This window comes from Papio anubis, chromosome 13 (genome assembly GCF_008728515.1).
Source record: "Papio anubis isolate 15944 chromosome 13, Panubis1.0, whole genome shotgun sequence".
Lineage (NCBI taxonomy): Eukaryota > Metazoa > Chordata > Mammalia > Primates > Cercopithecidae > Papio > Papio anubis.
In genome coordinates this window covers 97,442,331-97,460,461 of record NC_044988.1, presented here as the reverse complement: position 1 = coordinate 97,460,461, position 18,131 = coordinate 97,442,331, and the positions used below count along the sequence as shown (strand labels likewise).

Genomic DNA, 18,131 nt, shown 5'->3' with positions numbered 1-18,131 from the left:
GAGTCTTCAGGGAATCAGATGTCCGGGGAGGAGGTGGAGACCAGTGAGTCAGGGCCTCACACTCCTGCCTGATGCTTAGCCCATGGTGGTTGGAATCTTAGAGAACTGATGAAGACGGCTGAGTCTGTGCAGGGCTGGGAGGAAAAGTGACTTTGGCGGAGTGGTTCATGATTATCTCCTGGTCACCTCAGAAGTCCAGGGAGCCTTAGGGCATATTGTATGGATCACTAGGAACAGCTGGGTGGCAGAGCCAGCAATGGCAGTGACCCCTGGCCCCTTGTACTCTGCAGAGAATATGGTCCTACCCTTCCATGAAGGTGGCATGAGAAGGCTTAGAGGAGCCCTTACAGTAACAGGAGTGTGAAGGGCGCTCATTTAGTCATTACTTACTGACCTACCATGTGCCCGGCGCCATCCTTGGGACAGGGAAAGCAGCAGTGAGCAAAACAGAGGCCCTTCCTCCAGGACCTCCACACTCTAGGAGACAGCAACCTAAGACCCAAGCCTAGAAGAGGAAACCTGCAATATGTAGGGGGTGCCCTTGGGATGGGCTGGGATGGAGGGTAAGGGTAGAGAGGACAGAGGCAGCCCCATGACTTGAGTCTAGTCATTCGAGGAGCCAGGCCCTGGGGATGGGAATCTGTTCCTCCTCTCTCTCCCCTTCCTCCTTGGGTGAATCAACCACCACCCAGGCATGAGTCAGCCAGGAGTGGCTCAGGCATGCCTAGGCCACCTGCTGGTCCCCCTCCCTGGATGTCCCAACCAGGGTGTCCCAGCCAGGTTTAAGATCTAAGGAAGCCAGGCTTGGTGGCTCACGCCTGTAATCCCAGGTACTCAGGAGGCTGAGGCAGGAGGATCATTTGAGCCCAGGAAACATAGGGAGACCCCTTACCTCAAAAAAAAAAAAAGACCTGGGGAAATATCCCGATCCATGGTCCTGGAGTGGAGAACAGGGTGGGGGACTGGGTCAGGGCTTTTGCGTGCCCAGCTTCCTGCTGGACCGTCTGCCTCAGAGGGGAACTCAAGGTGCCTCTCAGTAGTTACTTCTGGGGGTCTAGTCCCTGCCCCCATTCAGCATGGGTGTCCACTGTGCCAGGTCCTATAGCAACTCCATGAGACAGGGACAGAACCGTGACTGAGGCCTAGAAAGGTCAAGTGTCCAGTGGGTGCCAGAGCCTGGCCTTGAGCCCCAGTCTCTGCTTCCCGATGCCTTGTGGGCAAGCCTGCTGGGAGACTGGTGGGTGCAGGAAGCGAAGTCCCCTGAGCAGAGCCAGCCCCGAAGCTCTGTGTTTGCTGTGGGCATGGATCCTGGGGGAAGCTGCTACCACAGCCCAGCCTGACACCCGCTGTGTCGTCTTGCTTTGAACTGCTGGAGTCTTGGGCCCAACCCTGGCATGGGAGCCCAGCTTGCAGCTCTGGGGTCAGACAGCCGTGGCTTTAGGTCACAGCCCTCTCCCGGCCAGTAGACCTTGGGCAGATGACTTCCCTGTTCTGGGCCTCAATTTCCTTGGCTGCGATGGGGTAATGGGCTGACAGCACCCATCTCCTAGGGCTGGGTGTGGATTCTTGAGGTCGGGGAGCGTGCTTGGCTCGGTGCCTGACATGCAGCAAGTGTTCAGGAGATGGAGGGCTCATCTTTGGAACTTCTGCAGGGCCTGCATGCTGCAGGACGTTTTCCCACTTCTCCCGCCTAACTTGGGACCTCCTAACTTGGTCCCCAACACCAGCAGGTCTTGATGGATTTGGCTCAGAGCCACACCCCACTAGCCCCACACTTTGACCCAGTGACCATCCCTCCCTTGGCATAAACCTGGTCTCAAAGCCTCTTCCCTGGGATTGAGACTTGAGGTGAAGGGTCAGCCCACACAGCACGGGGTCCACAGTCGCTAGCGTGACAGATGCCCATGCCACAATCTCCGGAGAATGGCTGCACTGCCTTGGCAGATTTTCCAGGGATTCTGCAAGATCAGGAAGTGGGGGTGGGTTCCTGAAGGGGGGCCTGGGAGTACAGACCACCCCTCACCTCCCATGTGACCTACAGCGAGTGCCTGGACTCCCCGACTGTCTGTTTCCTGGTCTGTGAAGTAGAAGCAGGAAGATGATGCTTGAGAATCACTCGGCACGCAGGAGGGTGCCTGGGAAACAGGAGCCAGGCTGAGCCGTACTGGGTGCCAGGGGCATCTTTGCCCAGTTGCGTGGGATTCTTGGTTAAAGCCAGTAGTTTACTTTGGGTCCCTTCAGTGGCCTGCTCACCTCTTGGGCTGTGAGAGCAAGAGGGTGATCATTCGTATCACTGGAGAATGGCATCCACAGGACGTTTGCCTGGGCAGTAGCTCAAGCCATCCGCACAACCTGACTCTGGGTACAGAGGACAGAGTAGGGCAGCCACTTGCCTATGCTTGTAAAATAGGGATGCCCACACCTGCCTGCATGGGTTTTTTTTTTTTTTTTTTTGAGATGGGGTTTGCTATGTTGCCCAGGCTGGTCTTGAACTCCCGGGCTCAAGCAGTCCTCCAGTCCCAGCCTCTTTAGTAGCTGAGATTACAGGTACACACCATCGTGCCCAACTTGTGTGGGGTTTTTTGAAGATCAGTCTCAAGGTTGCTGCTTGACTGGTGAGCAGCAGGATTCAGACCTAGATGTGTCTGACTCTAGAGTCCTTTCACCTAACCTTGACGCTTTCCCAGCAAGCCTGAATGACCTGGCTTCCCTCCACTCTGCGCCCATGCCCTGCCCCTTTTCCGTCTTGGAGTTTCTGAAGCCCCAGTGGGCTGTCCACTCTGTGCTTCTTTGGGTCACTTGTGATGCCAGCCTCCCTCCTGGCCCACCTGCCAATCCCAGGCCACCACTAATAGGGGTGTCTTTGGCAGTGGAACAAGAGTGTTTTGGGGCTGCCGAGTGGCTGCTCTGAGTGTTCCAGTGTTGGCCAGAGTGGCTTGGCTTCCAGAAACTTCTTGCTGCCTGCTTGCAGGAGGAGGTGCTGGCCATGCTAGGACTGTGAGCTGCTCCCCCTGAACCCCTGGCAGGAGCCAGACGCTGCTGTGCTGCCACGCTGGCTCTTCAACCCCTGGACAGATGCCTTGGCTGGTCCCCGGGGCAGGCTCCTCCCAGGCGGCTGTATTCTCTTCTCTTCGGGGAAGCACAAGGCAGATGTTGTCGATTTAAATTGTTTCCTTATTAGACTCTCTTTCTCCCCGGCCTGGGCTTGGTTTCATCAGCCGGGAACTCTGATTGCATCACTTTGCCGCTCACTTCTCTAGGAACCAGGCCAAGGCCTGGGAGAGCAGGCAGGGTGGGAGTGAGCGTGGCTGAGGGAGGGGCAGGCGAGGGACTTAAGTGATGGACTTAAGTGATGGGGCCCTGCTCTGGGGGACCAGCACTGTCAGGAACCCAGGAGCACAGCTGGAACCTGGAGTTCCACATGGCTGTCACAGCAGTACTGTCTCTTAGCTGGGTGCCCAGCTCCCTGCATCAGAATCACCTGGGAGCTTGTTTAAAATGCCCTTTTAAGGCCTGCAGCAGTAGCATTCAACCAGGGTTGATTTGGCGATCCCTGGAGACATTTTTGGTTGTCACACCTGGGGCTGTGCTACTGGCAGGGTGCTGCTAAACATCCCACAGTACACAGGACAGCCCCTCACAAAGGGAAACCCTGTCCTGCAGAGTCCATGGTTCTGACAGGGCTCACTGGGAATCTTCATTTGTCATGAGCCAGTGGAATGTTTTTTTGTTTTTTTTGTTTTTTTTTTTTTTTTGAGACGGAGTCTTGCTCTGTTACCCAGGCTGGAGTGGGATGGCGCGATCTCGGCTCACTGCAACCTCCGCCTCCCGGGTTCAAGCGATTCTCCTGCCTCAGCCTTACGAGTAGCTGGGATTACAGGCACGTGCCACCATGCCCAGCTAATTTTCATATTTTTAGTGGAGACGGGGTTTCATCGTGTTGTCCAGGCTGGTCCCGAACTCCTGACCTCAGGTGATCCACCCGCCTCGGCCTCCCAAAGTGCTGGGATTACAGGTGTGAGCCACCACGCCTGGCTGCCAGTGGGTATTTTTATGTGAGAACCCCTGTCCTGCTGGACCTCACCCTTGTCTCTTTGCTTGTGAGTTTGAGCACCTTTCTCCCGAGGGCTTCGTGCTGGGCATGCAGTGGAGGTGAGGTGTGTGTCCCTGAGTACTGGAACTGGGAAGACGAAGTGTTGAGAGTGGGCATGGGGTCAGGATGGAGCCCTGTCACAGAGACTGGACTGCCCCACTGATACCCAGATTCCCTTTTCCTGACTTTCTGCCCCTGTGAGGGTTGCCAGCCAGGCATGTACTTTTGCTCCAACTCTGAGGAGAGCCCCTGATGGACCCATTGGACCCCTGTCTGTAGGGATCCTGTGAGCCTGGCAGCCTGAGGCCAGGAGGTGACTCCCACAGCCCTATGGCACCTGGCCCCGCGTCACCCTGGTGATGGAGACCTGGGGTTGTCAAGGCTCTGGGATCTTGTTGCACCTATTGGGCAGTAATGCTGGATCAGGCTGGGGCCAGGTGCTGGGGATGTGGCAGCGAAATGACCTTGGGACCACAGAGGCAGAATTCTCTGCATCCTCCCTCTGTTGAGCAGTGGAGAGAGGTGCTGTGGGACTACAGAGTCACCCCAACAGCCCTGTGTGATGGGCAGGTTGTCCTTTTACAGATGAGGAAATTGAGGCTCACTGAGATGGGGTTTCCCAAGTCACTTGGTGGCCTCTCCTCCTCACCAGCCTCATCTACCCCCTGACTTTCCAGGGAGGCTCTTCCTGGGAGCCACTTCCCTCCTTCTGGGTCTTCCCTGTGCTGTTCCCACTGCCTGGGACCTCCTTCCCCCCAGGTCTTCACTCAGCTGACCTCTGCCTGAGGTCCCGATTCTGATGTCACTGTCCAGGAAGCCTTCTCGGCCTCCTGCCCCCGGCCTGCTCTGTTCATAGCCCTCGTAGCTCCTTCTCCTTCCTGGGAGACTGGCGGTGACTGCAGTCATTCCTGTGTAATGACTGTGTCCCCCTCTCAACCAGGGGCTCCTCCAGGAGGTTGCTCGCATTGTGTCCCGCACCCCAAGCCGGCACCATAGTCAGTCCTCGTGGATGCATTGTAGAGGTCCCAGTCCAATTTGGGATACGGGTCCCTGTGTCTCCCCACACCACCCGGCGTGCTTCCTGGGATGGATCAGAGGATGGTCAACTCACTGGGCAGCCTTCCCAGGGCTGGGAGAGCTCCTGGAGAGTTCTGCCGGGCCAAGGACACCAGCCTGGTGGGGTGTTCTACTGTTTCCAGACAGCCCAGAAATAGCCAAATTCCGCTGCTGGGATGGCCACAGTGGCTGTGGCGGGTGCAGGGCTTGTCCCGCCTTGCTGAGATTTACATGTCTAATTGTATATCTTAAAGCTAAAAATGAAACCCAGTCTCTGTAATTACCTGTTCCTGGCAGCGGGTAGCTGGGGAAGCACGCCCTGCAACCCCAGGCCCAGGAGGGCCGTTCATCTCTGTCTCTTCCCAGGCAGGCAGCCAGCCCTGCCAGCAGGTCCCATGTACTGCTTGGGGTGACTCCACTTGGTACCTTGGGAGGACCCAGGCCTTGAACCAGGTAGCTGAGGGTTCAGATTCCTTTTGTTTCTAAGCAGCCTTCCTAACCCATACCCTTTTCTCATTTTCAATTTAAATTTCAATTATGGAAACAACTCTTGGACAGAAACAAAGAAAGTGTCTCTGATAACCCTTCCACCGCACCTTTGGTCAGACCTGCTCTGAGCTCCCCGCCTGCCTTCTGGCTGTTATCCCTTCACACCAGTGTGAATAAGCCTCTTGGCCAGGGAGCCTGAAGTCCAGGATTCTGGTTTAAAACAATCTCCTTCTCTGGACCTTGGTTCTATCATTTTAAAACTTCAGTTCTGCAGCCCAGATCTGGGCCACATTAGGGTAAGTGGGTGTGGTGGGCAGTAAGGTGGGTCCGTAGTCCTATGATTTCATTTTTCTTTTTTAATCGAGGTGGGATCTTGTTATGTTGCCCAGGCTGGTCTCTAACCCCCGTCCTCAAGTGAGTCTCCTGTCTTAGCCTCCCAGAGTGCTGGGATTACAGGCATGAGTCACCATGCCTGGCCTGTTTTCTTAATAAACATCTTATTTATAATTTTTCTTCATAGCTGCTCGTTTTAGTTTTTTTACACTTTCCGCTTTCTGAGACAGGCAGCTGTTGTGCCTCTAGTCACTGCAAACGTGTGTTGGGTGCTGGCGTGCACACCACCCAGCAGCCCAGGCCTGCCCTCTTAGCACTCGCAGACCATGGAGGTCACAGCCAGCTCTGGTGGCACTCAGCTCTCAGGACCCTGGGCCCTCCCCCAAGGGTCTCATAGTGCTGGGGTGAGGTCGTTCTGCAGAGTGGCATTTCCACCCCGGGCCACAGTGCAGTCCCCAGGACTGCCAGGGAGTGGGTTCCCTTCAGTCAGGTGTGCTTTAAGAAACACTCACAACGGATACTTCCCGTTCAAAACAAAGAAAAAAGGGACACCCATGCCCCCCATCCTCATCCTTTCTGTTCTTCGTTACTCACCCGAATCTCCAGACACTTCAGTGGCCAGAGGTGGCCTTCATTTGCAATTTGATGTGGGCACCTCCTGTTTTCTGTGTGCTTGTGGGCATTTACATATGTCACTTTAAAAAATTAAATAAAAATGGGGTCCTGTAGATCCCCTTCTGCATGTTCCCTTCCTGCAGGTCTGATGGGGCCATCCCTCTCTGCTGGGGAGCACAGCTCACCCTCCATCCCCTCCTTCCCTTCTGGCATTGCCTGCTGGGTACCATCGAAGCAGTCCTCATTACTTCCCAACTTCTGCTGCCGTGACCAGTTGCATACACGTGGACACTGCGGGGACTGCCCCTCCATACAGCCCCTCTGTAAGCTTGGGACCAAGGCTGCCTCTCTAGTCTCCCTGGCCCACACCCACCCCGGCACCCTCCACCCCAGCCACACTGGCCCCCAGCTCCTCCTTAAATGCGACAGACACATTCCTACCCCAGGGTCTTTGCACTTGCTGTTTCTTGTGCCTGGATTGCTCTTCCCCCAGGTATCTGTGGTATCTGTGGCCACTCGCTTCAGTCTTTGCTTAGATGTCACCTTCCTGTGAAGACCTCCTCTGGCCCTCATTCCCTGGTGCCCCCATTGCCAGGGGTACTGTCTGCCTCCCTGGTTGGTTCCTTTTTCTCTGTTGCACCACAGGCTAGCTGGCACGCATTTGCCTGGGTTTGTCTGTCTGCCACCCACTGCCAGAGTATAAGCCCCTTGAAGGCAGGGATTTCTGTCTTCTCTGTTTGTTGCTTGTGTTCCTAGAGCCTTCAGCAGTGCCTGGCACCTGGTGGGGACTTAATAAAAGGTTTCTGAATGGATCAAGGCTCTGAGATGTCCTCAATCCTGACCTGGCCAGCTCCCAACCTGGGGCTCATGGCTGCCTGCCTGGCATCCTCATTCCTGCCTCTCATCACGAGCATCCTTCACCCCACCCTGACCTGATCCTGCATTCATCTCCCCCCATAATCCCTGCCCCATGCATGGGACTTCATGCCACCTGCCTGGGGTGCCCAGCTGCTTCCCACCAGAGGGGCCCCGGGGCTGAGGGGGAGGCAGTGTGGGCTCTGAGTCAACTGCACTGCTGTGTCCCAGCTGTGACACAGGGTCTGGACACAGATGGGGCTGGGGTCGAGACTACCTCTGCTGTGACTTCGGGTGAGTTACGCTGCATTTCTGAGCCTCACTGTCCTCATCTGTAAAGTGGGCTGTGGTAGCAGTCACTTTTCAGTGTTGAAGAGTTCTTGGCCGCACACAGTAGGCCCTCAGGAGGTGGCTGCAGCTGCTGTGTTTTTTTTACCCTTGCTGTGACCTCTGGCCGTGGGCCAGGGCGAGGCTGCTTGCCTCTTCCCGTGGGAGGGGTGACTTCTAATAGGTGATTGTTCAGAGCCCTGTAGAAACAGGAGGGAGGCCCAGTGAGAACCCTGGGAGCTCTTCCTGTGGAGGTGGGGAATGTGCCTGTTACCTGAGCCAGGAGGGCTCCACGTGGCTTTCTCTGGCTTGGCCCTGGAACTGCAAATGGGCCTTAGGCTTCCTGGCTGGCATTCCCACAGCAAACTCTTGAAAGGAAAGGGAGAAAGCCCACAATTCACTGTGAGCTTTTGTTCCCAGACACTAATCCCAATTCCACTGGGTGTTTCAACACGCCCAGAGCACTGAGCTGCCTCCCCAGGCCTCCAGCAGCTGCTTCCAACCCCAGGTGAAGTGCGGGGACCCATGGCCACTCCCCGCCTTCCCCCTTTCAAGCTTGGGCCTCTTCTAGCTGTCTGGGAAGTGTCTCTGCTCTCTTTGCCCTTCCACTCCCCTCCTCTGTGGCTGTTCTCAGCCTCTGCCTAAGCCACAGTGCATGGGGGCAAGACAGAGCCACTGTCAGAATCAGATGCAGTCTTCTCACACCCTTGAGGTCTGGCAGGACCTGCCCCTGCTCCTTCACCCATCTCATCCCCTCTGATCTCCTCCCAGCTCCTCTTCAGCCACCGTCCTCTGCAGTAGTTTTCCACCTGCCAAGTGTGTTTCCACGTCAGGGCCTCTGCACTTGCTGCTGCCTCACCTGAAGGACTCTTCCCCCGTCTTTGCTCAGTCCCCACTTCAGTCCAAGCCTTGCTCAGATGTCACTGCCCTAAGGGCCATCCCTAACCCCCCACCTGAAGTAGCCACCTCATCTCTACCTGAACTCCCCACTCGCCTTCCCTGTGGTGGTCTCCATTTTTATATTTATCTGATCTACCACTTATTTAACAGCTTTATTGAGATTTAATTCACATACCACACAATACACCCATTTAAAGCGTAGGGTTCAGTGGTTTTTAGTGTATTCACAGTTGCACAACCATCATCACAACCAATTTTACAACATTTTCATCACCGCAGAAAGAAATCCCATACCCATTAGCAGTTACTCCTTTTCCCCTCAAGTCCCCTGTGTTAGTCTGTTCTCACACTGCTATAAAGAAATACCCAAGACTGGGTAGTTTACGAAGGAAAGAAGTTTAGTTGACTCACAGTTCCGCATGGGTGCCGAAACTTACAATCATGGCGGAAGGTGAAGGGGAAGCAGGGGCCTTCTTCACATGGCAGCAGGAGACAGAAGCAGCAGCAAAGGGGGAAGAGCCCCTTATAAAACCATCAGATCTCATGAGAACTCACTCACTATCATGATAACAGCATGGGGGAAACCACCCCCATGATCCAATCACCTCCCACCAGGTCCTTCCCTTGACACGTGGGGATTACAATTCGAGATGAGATATGGGTAAGGACACAGAGCCAGACTATGTCATCCCCCATCCCCTGGCGGCCACCAATCTAGTTCCTGTCACTATGGATTTGCCTTTTCTGGACATTTCATATAAATGAAATCATAAACTCTATAGTTCTTTCAGGCTGGCTGTTTTGATTTAGCTTCATGTTTTCAAGGTTAATCCCCAGTTAGCATGTATAAGTGTATCGTTTCTCTTTATTGCTGAATGATACACCATTGTATGCATAGAACACATTTTATTTGTCCATTTACCAGTTGATGGACATTTGGGTTGCTTTCACTTTTTGGTTATGAATAATTCTGTGATGTACATTTGTGTACAAGTTTTTGTGTGGACACATTTCATTTCTCCGGGATATATACCTAGGGGTGGAATTGCTGGGTCGTATCATAACTCTATGGTTCACCTTTGGAGGAACTGCCATACTGTTTTCCAAAGGGGCTGCACCATTTTACATTCCTACCAGCAGTGTATGAGGGTTACAGTTTCTCCACGTCTTCCCCTTTGATTCTAGCCATCCTAATGGGTGTGAAGTAGTATCTTATTTTAGTTTTGATTTTCATTTCCCTGATAGCTAATGATGTTAAGCATCCTCCTGTGTGCTTGTTGACCACTTGTGTATGTTCTTTGGAGAAATGTCTGTTTGGATCCTTTCCCCATTTTTAATTGGATTATTTGTCTTTTTATTGAGTTGTGGGTGCTCTTTATATATTCTGGATACAAGTCCCTCAAATATCTGATTTGCAAGTATTTTTTCTTATTTTGTGGTTTTTCTTTTTTTTTTTTTTTTGACGGAGTTTCGCTCTTTTTGCCCAGGCTGGAGTACAATGGCACGATCTCGGCTCACCGCAACCTCTGCCTCCTGGGTTCAAGTGATTCTCCTGCCTCAGCCTCCCGAGTAGCTGGGATTACAGGCATGTGCCACCATGCCTGGCTAATTTTGTATTTTTAGTAGAGACGGGGTTTCTCCATGTTGGTCAGGCTGGTCTTGAACTCCCAACCTCAAGTGATCCACCCGCCTCGGCCTGCCAAAGTGCTGGGATTACAGGCATGAGCCACCGCGCCCGGCCATCTTTTTTTTTTAAGATAGGGTTTCACTGTTTCACCCAGGCTGGGGTGCAGTTGTGCAATCACAGCTCACTGTAACCTCAAACTCCTAGGCTCAGGCCATCCTCTTGCTTCAACCTCCCAAGTAGCTGGGACTACAGGCATGCACCACCACTCGTGGCTAATTTTAAAATTTTCTGTAGAGATGGGGTCTTGTTGTGTTGCCCAGGCTGGTCTCAAACTCCTGGCCTCAAGTGATCCTCCAAAAGTGCTGGGATTACAGGTGTTAACCACTGTGCCCAACTAAAAGTTTTTAATTTTGATGACATTCAATATATCTGTGTTTTTCTTTTATCACGTGTACTTTTGGTATTATATCCAGGAAATAGTTGCCTAATCCAAGGTCATGAAGATTTTACCCATATGCTTTTTTTTCAATATTTTATAGTTTAGCCCTTACACTTAGATCTTTGATCCATTTTCAGTTAATTTTTGTATATAGCATGAGATAGCCCCCCGCACCACCTCCCTCACACACACACTTCATTCTCTTGCATGTTGATATCCAGTGTCCCAGTAATATTCATTGAGAAGACTATTCTTTTTCCCACTGAATTATTTTGTCACTGTTGTCAAAAATCAATTGACCATAAAAGTGAAGGTTTCTTTCTTTTTTCTGAGACAGAGTCTCCCTCTATCGCCCAGGCTGGAGTGCAGTAGCGCCGTCTTGGCTCACTGCAACCTCCGCCTCCTGGGTTCCAGTGAGTCTTGTGCCTCAGCCTCCCAAGTAGCCGGGATTACAGGCACATGCCATCATGCCTAGCTAATTTTTGTATTTTTAGTAGAGATAGGGTTTTGCCGTGTTGGCCAGGCTGGTCTCTAAGGTTTATTTCTAAACTTTTGTAAACTGAATAATCTCAGTTGTATTCCATTTGTCTGTCCTCATGCTAGGACCACTTGTTCTCGGTTATTGTAACTTTGTAGATAATTTGAAATCAAAAGTGTGAATTTTAAAATTATGTTTTACTTTTTAAAGACTGTATTGACTATTCTGGTCCCTTAGATTTCCATGTAAAGTTTAGGATCAGCTTGTCAAAGTTCTGCCAAGAAGCCAGTGTGGGGCTTTGATAGGGATTGTGATGAATTTTAGAACTATTTGGGAGTATCATCTTGACAACATGTCTTCCAATCCATGAACATGGGATGTCTTTCCATTTATTTAGATCTTTAATTTCTTTCAGCAATGTTTTGTAGTTTTCCAGAGTATGTATTTTGTGCTTTATTAAATTTATTCCTATGTATTTTTTTCTTTTTGATGCTATTGTACATAGAATTGCTTTCTTTGTTTCATTGTAAATGTTTGCCAATATAAAGAATTGATTTTTGTATATTGATCTTGTATCCTGCAACTTTTCTGAACTCATGCATTTTTTATTTATTTATTTATTGTTGTTGTCTGTTTGTTTGTTTTGAGACAGGGTCTCACTCTGTTGCCCAGGCTGGAGTACAGTGGTTCGATCTTGGCGCACTGCAACTTCTGCCTCCTGGGTTGAAGAGATTCTCCCATCTCAGCCTCCTGAGTAGCTGGAACTATAGCTACCTGACCTCAAGTGATCCGTGCCCACCTCTGCCTCCCAAAGTGCTAGGATTACAGGCATAAGCCACCACACCTGTAATCACGTATTAGGCCAGGCATCGTGGCCCATGCCTGTAATCCAGCACTTTGGGACGTGATGGCAGGCAGATCACTTGAGGCCAGGAGTTTAAGACCAGCCTGGCCAACATGGCAAAACCTCATCTTTACTAAAAACAAAAAATTAGCCAGGTGTTGTGTTACATGCCTATAATCCCAGCTACTCAGGAGGCTGAGGCACGAGAATCACTTGAACCCAGCAGGTGGAGGTTTCAGTGAGCCAAGATCACACCACTGTACTCCAGCCTGGGCGACAGAGTGAGACTCTGTCTCAAAAAATAATAATAATAATAATGGCCGGGTGTGGTGGCTCCCAGCACTTTGGGAGGCCAAGGTGGGCAGATCACCTGAGGTCAGGAGTTCAAGACCAGCCCAGCCAACACAGTAAAACCCCCTCCACCAAAAATAGAAAAGTTAGGCAAGCATGGTAGCATGCACCTGTAATCCCAGCTACTTGGGAGGCTGAGGCAGGAGAATTGCTTGAACCCGGGAGGCAGAGGTTGCAGTGAGCTGAGATTAGGCCCTTGCGCTCCAGCCTGGGCAACGAAAGCGAAACTACATCTCAAAAAAATAAATAAAATAGTTTTTTAGTGGATTCCTTAAGGGTTTTCTGTATAAAAGATCAAGTCATCTGTTAATGTAGTTTAGTTCTTCCTTTCCACTACTAGGTATTTTTCATGTGTATTTGTTCTTCTTCTTTCTCCTCCCACTAGAATGTAAGCTGGTTACTGCTGTGTTCCCAGTGCCTAGAACACGGCCTGGCACACACTGGTGCTCAGTTGTTTGATGATGAATGAATCATCATCATGAATGAATGAATAAGTGGAGCCAGCATGACTAGGCTCAGGTGATGCCCCCAGCCCAGGGCCCCCACTCCTGTGGCACCTACCTATAGGGCTTAGATCTGTCCCTTCCTCCCCTGTCTTCAGCCCTGACCTTTTCTGCTTGTCCCCAGTCTTGGTTGCAGAGGGTTGTTGGAGCTCACCCTCCTAACAGGCTAGGTGCATTCTGGTTCTCTTGGTCCTTGGTGTCCTCACAGAGCCTTCACCAGGCCAGGCACTTTGCAGGATTCATTTCACTCAGTGCTCCCACAACAGTGGCCATGACAGGGGCGGTGTGCCCCAGTGAGTGTGCAGGTGTGGCCCCCGTCTGCCTGCCCTGTTGGCCTTTGTCACAGCCTTGGCAGGAGCACAGTGTAAGCCTTGGTCACATCCTCAAAGCCTTGTGGAGCCAAGAAGGGGTTGCCTGGAGGGGGCTCCTCATAGAAGGTGAGGCTTAGGGGCTTTCATTGGCTAGGAAAACGGGGCTCCCTCATTCATGCTGTGCCCTCTCTCTGGAACTGTCTCCTCCACCTGGCTACTTCCCAGGCTCATTCTATCCTGAGCTTGAATGTCACCTTCCCTGACTCACCCCTTCCCCCGCCCTCTCCTGGTGACACTGAGTCATCACTGGGTAAATACAGTCTGCAGTGGCTCATCCCAGCACCTGCTTGGCACTCAGAGACCTGGGTGGTTCCTCAGGGGCACAGCAGGGTACTGCAGGCCCCACAACGCCATGGGTTCTCCTTGCCAGGCTTTCCCGGGCTCCTGAGCCGAAGTGGCGACTGAGAGCCCTGACTCTGAAGTCAGACAGTCCTGGGTTTAAATCCTGCTTTGCCAGTCACTGGGGATGTGAGCTCAAGTGGCAGGTAGGGTGGCCTTCTCTTGAAGCTTCAGTGCCCTCAGCAGTAGAAGGGGTGGCATAGAGCCCACCTTGCAAGACTGCCGTGCAAAGCAAACCTGGCGATGCTCAGGGGAGGGTTGACTGTGGCCCTCTCCGACCCTCCCTGAGGCCTCGATCTGGCAGTTAACCCACTCTCCTCGGGTCACTTCCTTAGCTGTCCCCTTGGCAGTTCTGGTTAGGAGGATGAGCTGGAGATAACGTCTCTAACACTGTCCCCTCCCTTCCCTGGCCACCCCTTCCTGAGCACAGGCTCTGCCAGGCAGGCGGTGTGGAGATGCGGAGCTGCTCGGGGATGCAGAGCTCAGTTCCGCCACGTGCCACTGCCACCCCCAGATCCTGCCGAGGCCCCCGCAGCAGTTGGGAGGGGCTTGGATGAGCTGCTGCCACTGGCTCCCACTCACTCCCAGAGCACAAAGCATCTCTCCAGTAAAGGGGTGCTGAATTTTTCAGCGTGGTCATGCTCTCCAACTCAGGAGGAATGGGGGGCAGGGGCTAGAAGACCAGAGCCCTCTGCTTAGTGTTGGTGAAGCTGAAGCCCCCAAGTCGCTTTCTCCACACCGAGTCCAACTGCTTGAGTTAATCCCTGTTCTGCTCTTCCCTGTGGTGGCCTCAGGCAAGGGTCTTAGCCTCCGGGCCCCCAGTTTCTTTGGGGATTAGGCTAATGATGTGGCTGTTCCAGGCAGAGGTTGGAAAGGTTTGGCATGACCACCTTTCTCTGGCACTTGGAGCAGGCTCCAGGGTCTGCTGGCTCTTGTGAAGTTCTCTGAACAGTGCTGGGCACATGGGAAGCGCTGTGTGGGTATCGGCTGTTGTTACTATTGCTGTTGTTGTTATTAGTGGTAAAGAATTGGGCTCTGGAGTCAGGAGGAACCAGGCTTCAGGCCCAGCTCAGCTATCTACTGGCTGGGAGGTGTGGGGCAGCTTGCTTAGCCTCGGTCTCTTCATCTGTGAAATAGGCTGAGTAGTCCAACCTAAGACTGTTGTGAGGGTCACGAGGCGATTGGCAGATCCTGGCTTTGGAGGAGGTAATGGCAGTGCAGTTAACTGCCCAAGGTCTCAGGGCAAGGTGGCGGGAGCAGCGCTGGGTGCAGAGGGAGGCTCTGCAGGTTGCCAGGCTTCCCGGGGAGGGACAGCTGCCCTAGCTCACCTCACCCCTGCCTTGTGTTTGTCTCATTTTTATTACCTTTTTGCTGTTGTTTTTACAACTACACGAGTACATTCTTGTGAAAACACAGCTACTTTGTGACACAGGGTGAAAGTGAAGCTTCCCACTGCCTCACTCCCAATGGGCAGGGCTCTTGCTGTGTCTCTGGTACCACATGGGGTCCCCTGGCGCGGATGCGCATGCCTGTGCTCACCTGTCACCTCTGGCCTGCAGGGAGGAGGTACAGGAGAACTGCGTGCGGTGGCGAAAGAGGTTCACCTTCGTGTGTAAGATGAGTGCTAACCCGGCCACCGGCCTGCTGGACCCCTGTGTCTTCCGCGTGTCTGTGCGCAAGGTGAGGCCAAGGGTGCATGTGGGGCTGCTGGGCTGGGCTGTAGGCCCCTCCCCTCATGAGTCCGCACCCCCAGCTGAAAATGGGGAGAGTTGCTCTGCCCCTTGCCCTCCTCCCCTCAGATCTGGGGGGACTGGGGGGAGATGCATGAGGTCCCTGGGATTTCCCAGTCAACTTGCTGCTCGTGTCTCCCTCCTTGTGCAGGAGCTGAAAGGCGGGAAGGCTTATTCCAAGGTAAGAGGGGCTGTGTGAAGGGGCGGTGGGATGGAATGCGGGGTGGCACAGGGACAGGCACAGGGGAAACCTCCAGCCCCTTCTCTGCCACAAGCAAGAGACACTCAGCCCTACCTGAGATGTGTTATTTTTTAGAAATATCTTTATTGATGGCCTTTGCACTCAATATAAAGGCAGCATACGGTTGTTGGAATATCAGTGGTACAGAAGTTCACTGAGCAAAAGGGCCAGTTTCTGTCCCCTTTCCTCTCTCCAGGCCTCTTTCTGGGACCCCATTATTGGGATTGATTAAGACCTTTGCAGACCTTGTAAGAAGGAAAAAAGGAAATATGCTATACAAAGAGAGCAGCAAATAAAATCTATGCATGTGGTTTAGAGAAATGCAAAATGAGCACCCTCTATGTGTACTTAAGTGCGTGCAAACAATATGATTTTTTTTTTTTTTTCTGGAGACAGAGTCTTGCTCTGTTGCCAGGGCTGGAGTGCAATGGCATAATCTTGGCTCACTACAACCTCCACCTCCTGGGTTCAAGCAGTTCTCCTCCCTCAGCTTCCTGAGTACAGCTGGGCATGGTGGCTCATGCCTATAATCCTGGCACTTTGGGAGATGGAGGCAAGCGAATTGCCTGAGCTCAGGAGTTCAAGACCAGCCTCAGCAATATGACAAATCCCCATCTCTACTACAGTTGCAAAAAAAATTAACCAGGTGTGGTGGTGCACGCCTGTAATCCCAGCTACTCGGGAGGCTGGAGCACAAGAATCGCTTGCACCAGGAGGGTGGAGGTTACAGTGAGCCGAGATCGCGCCACTGCACTCCAGCCTGGGTGACAGAGCGAGACTCTGCCTCCAGATAAATAAATAAATACATACACAGATTTGCAGCTTGGTTTTTTACTTAATCCATCCTGGGCATCTTTTTATGTTATCTAGAGGTATTCATGTGCTCTTTTTTTTTTTTTTTTTTGAGACAGAGTCTACCGCTCTGTTACCCAGGCTGGAGTGCAGTGGCGCGATCTCGTCACTTTCTGGCTCCGCCTCCCAGGTTCCGCGCCATTCTCACCTCAGCCTCCCGGGTAGCTGGGACTGGCCTTCGCCCACATCACCCGGCTAGTTTTTGTATTTTTAGTAGAGAGGCGGGGGTTTCACCGGGTTAGCCAGGATGGTCTCGATCTCCTGACCTCGTGATCCACCTGTCTCGGCCTCCCAAAGTGCTGGGATTACAGGCTTGAGCCACCGCGCCCAGCCTTCTATGTGCTTTCTAAGGGCAGCAGTGTCCCGTGGCATGGCTGGAGATGGTTGACTCAGCCAGCCCTGCTGCTGGACATGTGCGTTGTTACCAGGGTTTCACTGCACCCACAGACAGTTCACCCCTACATAGTATTAATAAGAGCTTTTCTACTGAGTAAAGAGGGAGAAGACAGCTCTGGCTTTCAATAAGCCTGCTCTGCCTTCCATCCCTCTTCTCCGTGATATACTCTTGGCCTCCTCTTCTCATGTCCTGGGAGGCTTAGCCCAGTGGCAGGAAGGTGGGCTTCATCAGCTGGGAGGGGAAATGCCTTTGCCTCACCTCTCACCCGAGGGAGGTGCTATACAGGGCGCGGCCCTTCCCACTGACCGGAGCTCAGGAACTCAGCCAGCTGGGCCGTGCACTCTGCCCTGGCCCGGGGCGCTGACGTCCCTCTCCAGAAGCAGAAAGCAGTATGGCTAGAGCCAGGCTGTAGAGGGTGCCGTCAGAGTGGAAATTTCTCTGATTCACACGGTGAGGACTGCTGCCCAGCCAGGAAAGGAATTACCAGCAAACACCTGGGAGCATCTCGCCTCCACTGGCAAACATTTACCAGGCACCCAGCACATATCAGGCACTGCCAGGCCCCTTCCCTTCTGTTCTGTACTTGAACTCCCACTGCAGGCCTTACTCCCACTATACAGAGGAGGAAACTGAGGCCCTGAGAAGTGGCTGGACGCAGTGCTGATCAGGCCTAGCTTCAGTCTTGTCTCTATTGGGTTAGCTGTTTGGCCCTGGGCAAGTTTCTTCCCCTCCCTGAACTTAGTTTTCTCATCTGTAAAATGGGGATTAGTCTGAGTCCATGGCAGGGCTAGGATCTGAATCCACTTCCCTGATTCTGGAGTGTGTGCCCTGAACACTGCAGTAGAGACTTGCAGGCAGCAGGTACTTGACACCCATCCCTCATTGGTTCGGTTGGGTTCAAACATTGGTTCAAACATTTCGTTATGTCTCTCTTCTGAGCCTGTTGTATCTGGAGCAGAGCTGGGCAGGAGGTGGAAAGCAGAGGCTCTGGGGCCTCCTAGACCCTTTGCAGAGGGAACCAGAGATGTCCTCCAAGTCCCCAAGCCTGGCACCACCTTGTCTCAACCTGTTTCCCCTCCAGGTCTAGCAGACTTGGCCTCCATCCACAGAGCTTTCTTAGCACATGCCCTCTTTGCACTTACTCCCACTTCCCTCCCCATCCCTCGATCCTCTGCCCAGAGTTCCTGAGGGCCTGTTCAGACCCTGAACTCTGCCCAGCAGCCCCTCACTCTGGCCTCTACCAGGTTGCCTTCCCTGGGGCTCCTGCTCATCCTGCAGGGCCTGTGGGGGT

The 18,131-nt window shown here is 52.8% G+C and overlaps 1 protein-coding gene across 1 annotated transcript in view; it reads left to right on the top strand.

Annotated features, from left to right (window-relative positions):
* The window catches only part of FAM102A (family with sequence similarity 102 member A), a 40,311-nt gene that overhangs the window by 12,097 nt on the left and 10,083 nt on the right, over positions 1 to 18,131 (top strand). Inside the window, exons 2-3 of the mRNA XM_003911906.5 lie at positions 15,180 to 15,300; positions 15,502 to 15,531. Coding sequence (XP_003911955.1) covers positions 15,180 to 15,300; positions 15,502 to 15,531 — 151 coding nt within the window. The remainder of the gene's footprint in view (positions 1 to 15,179; positions 15,301 to 15,501; positions 15,532 to 18,131) is intronic.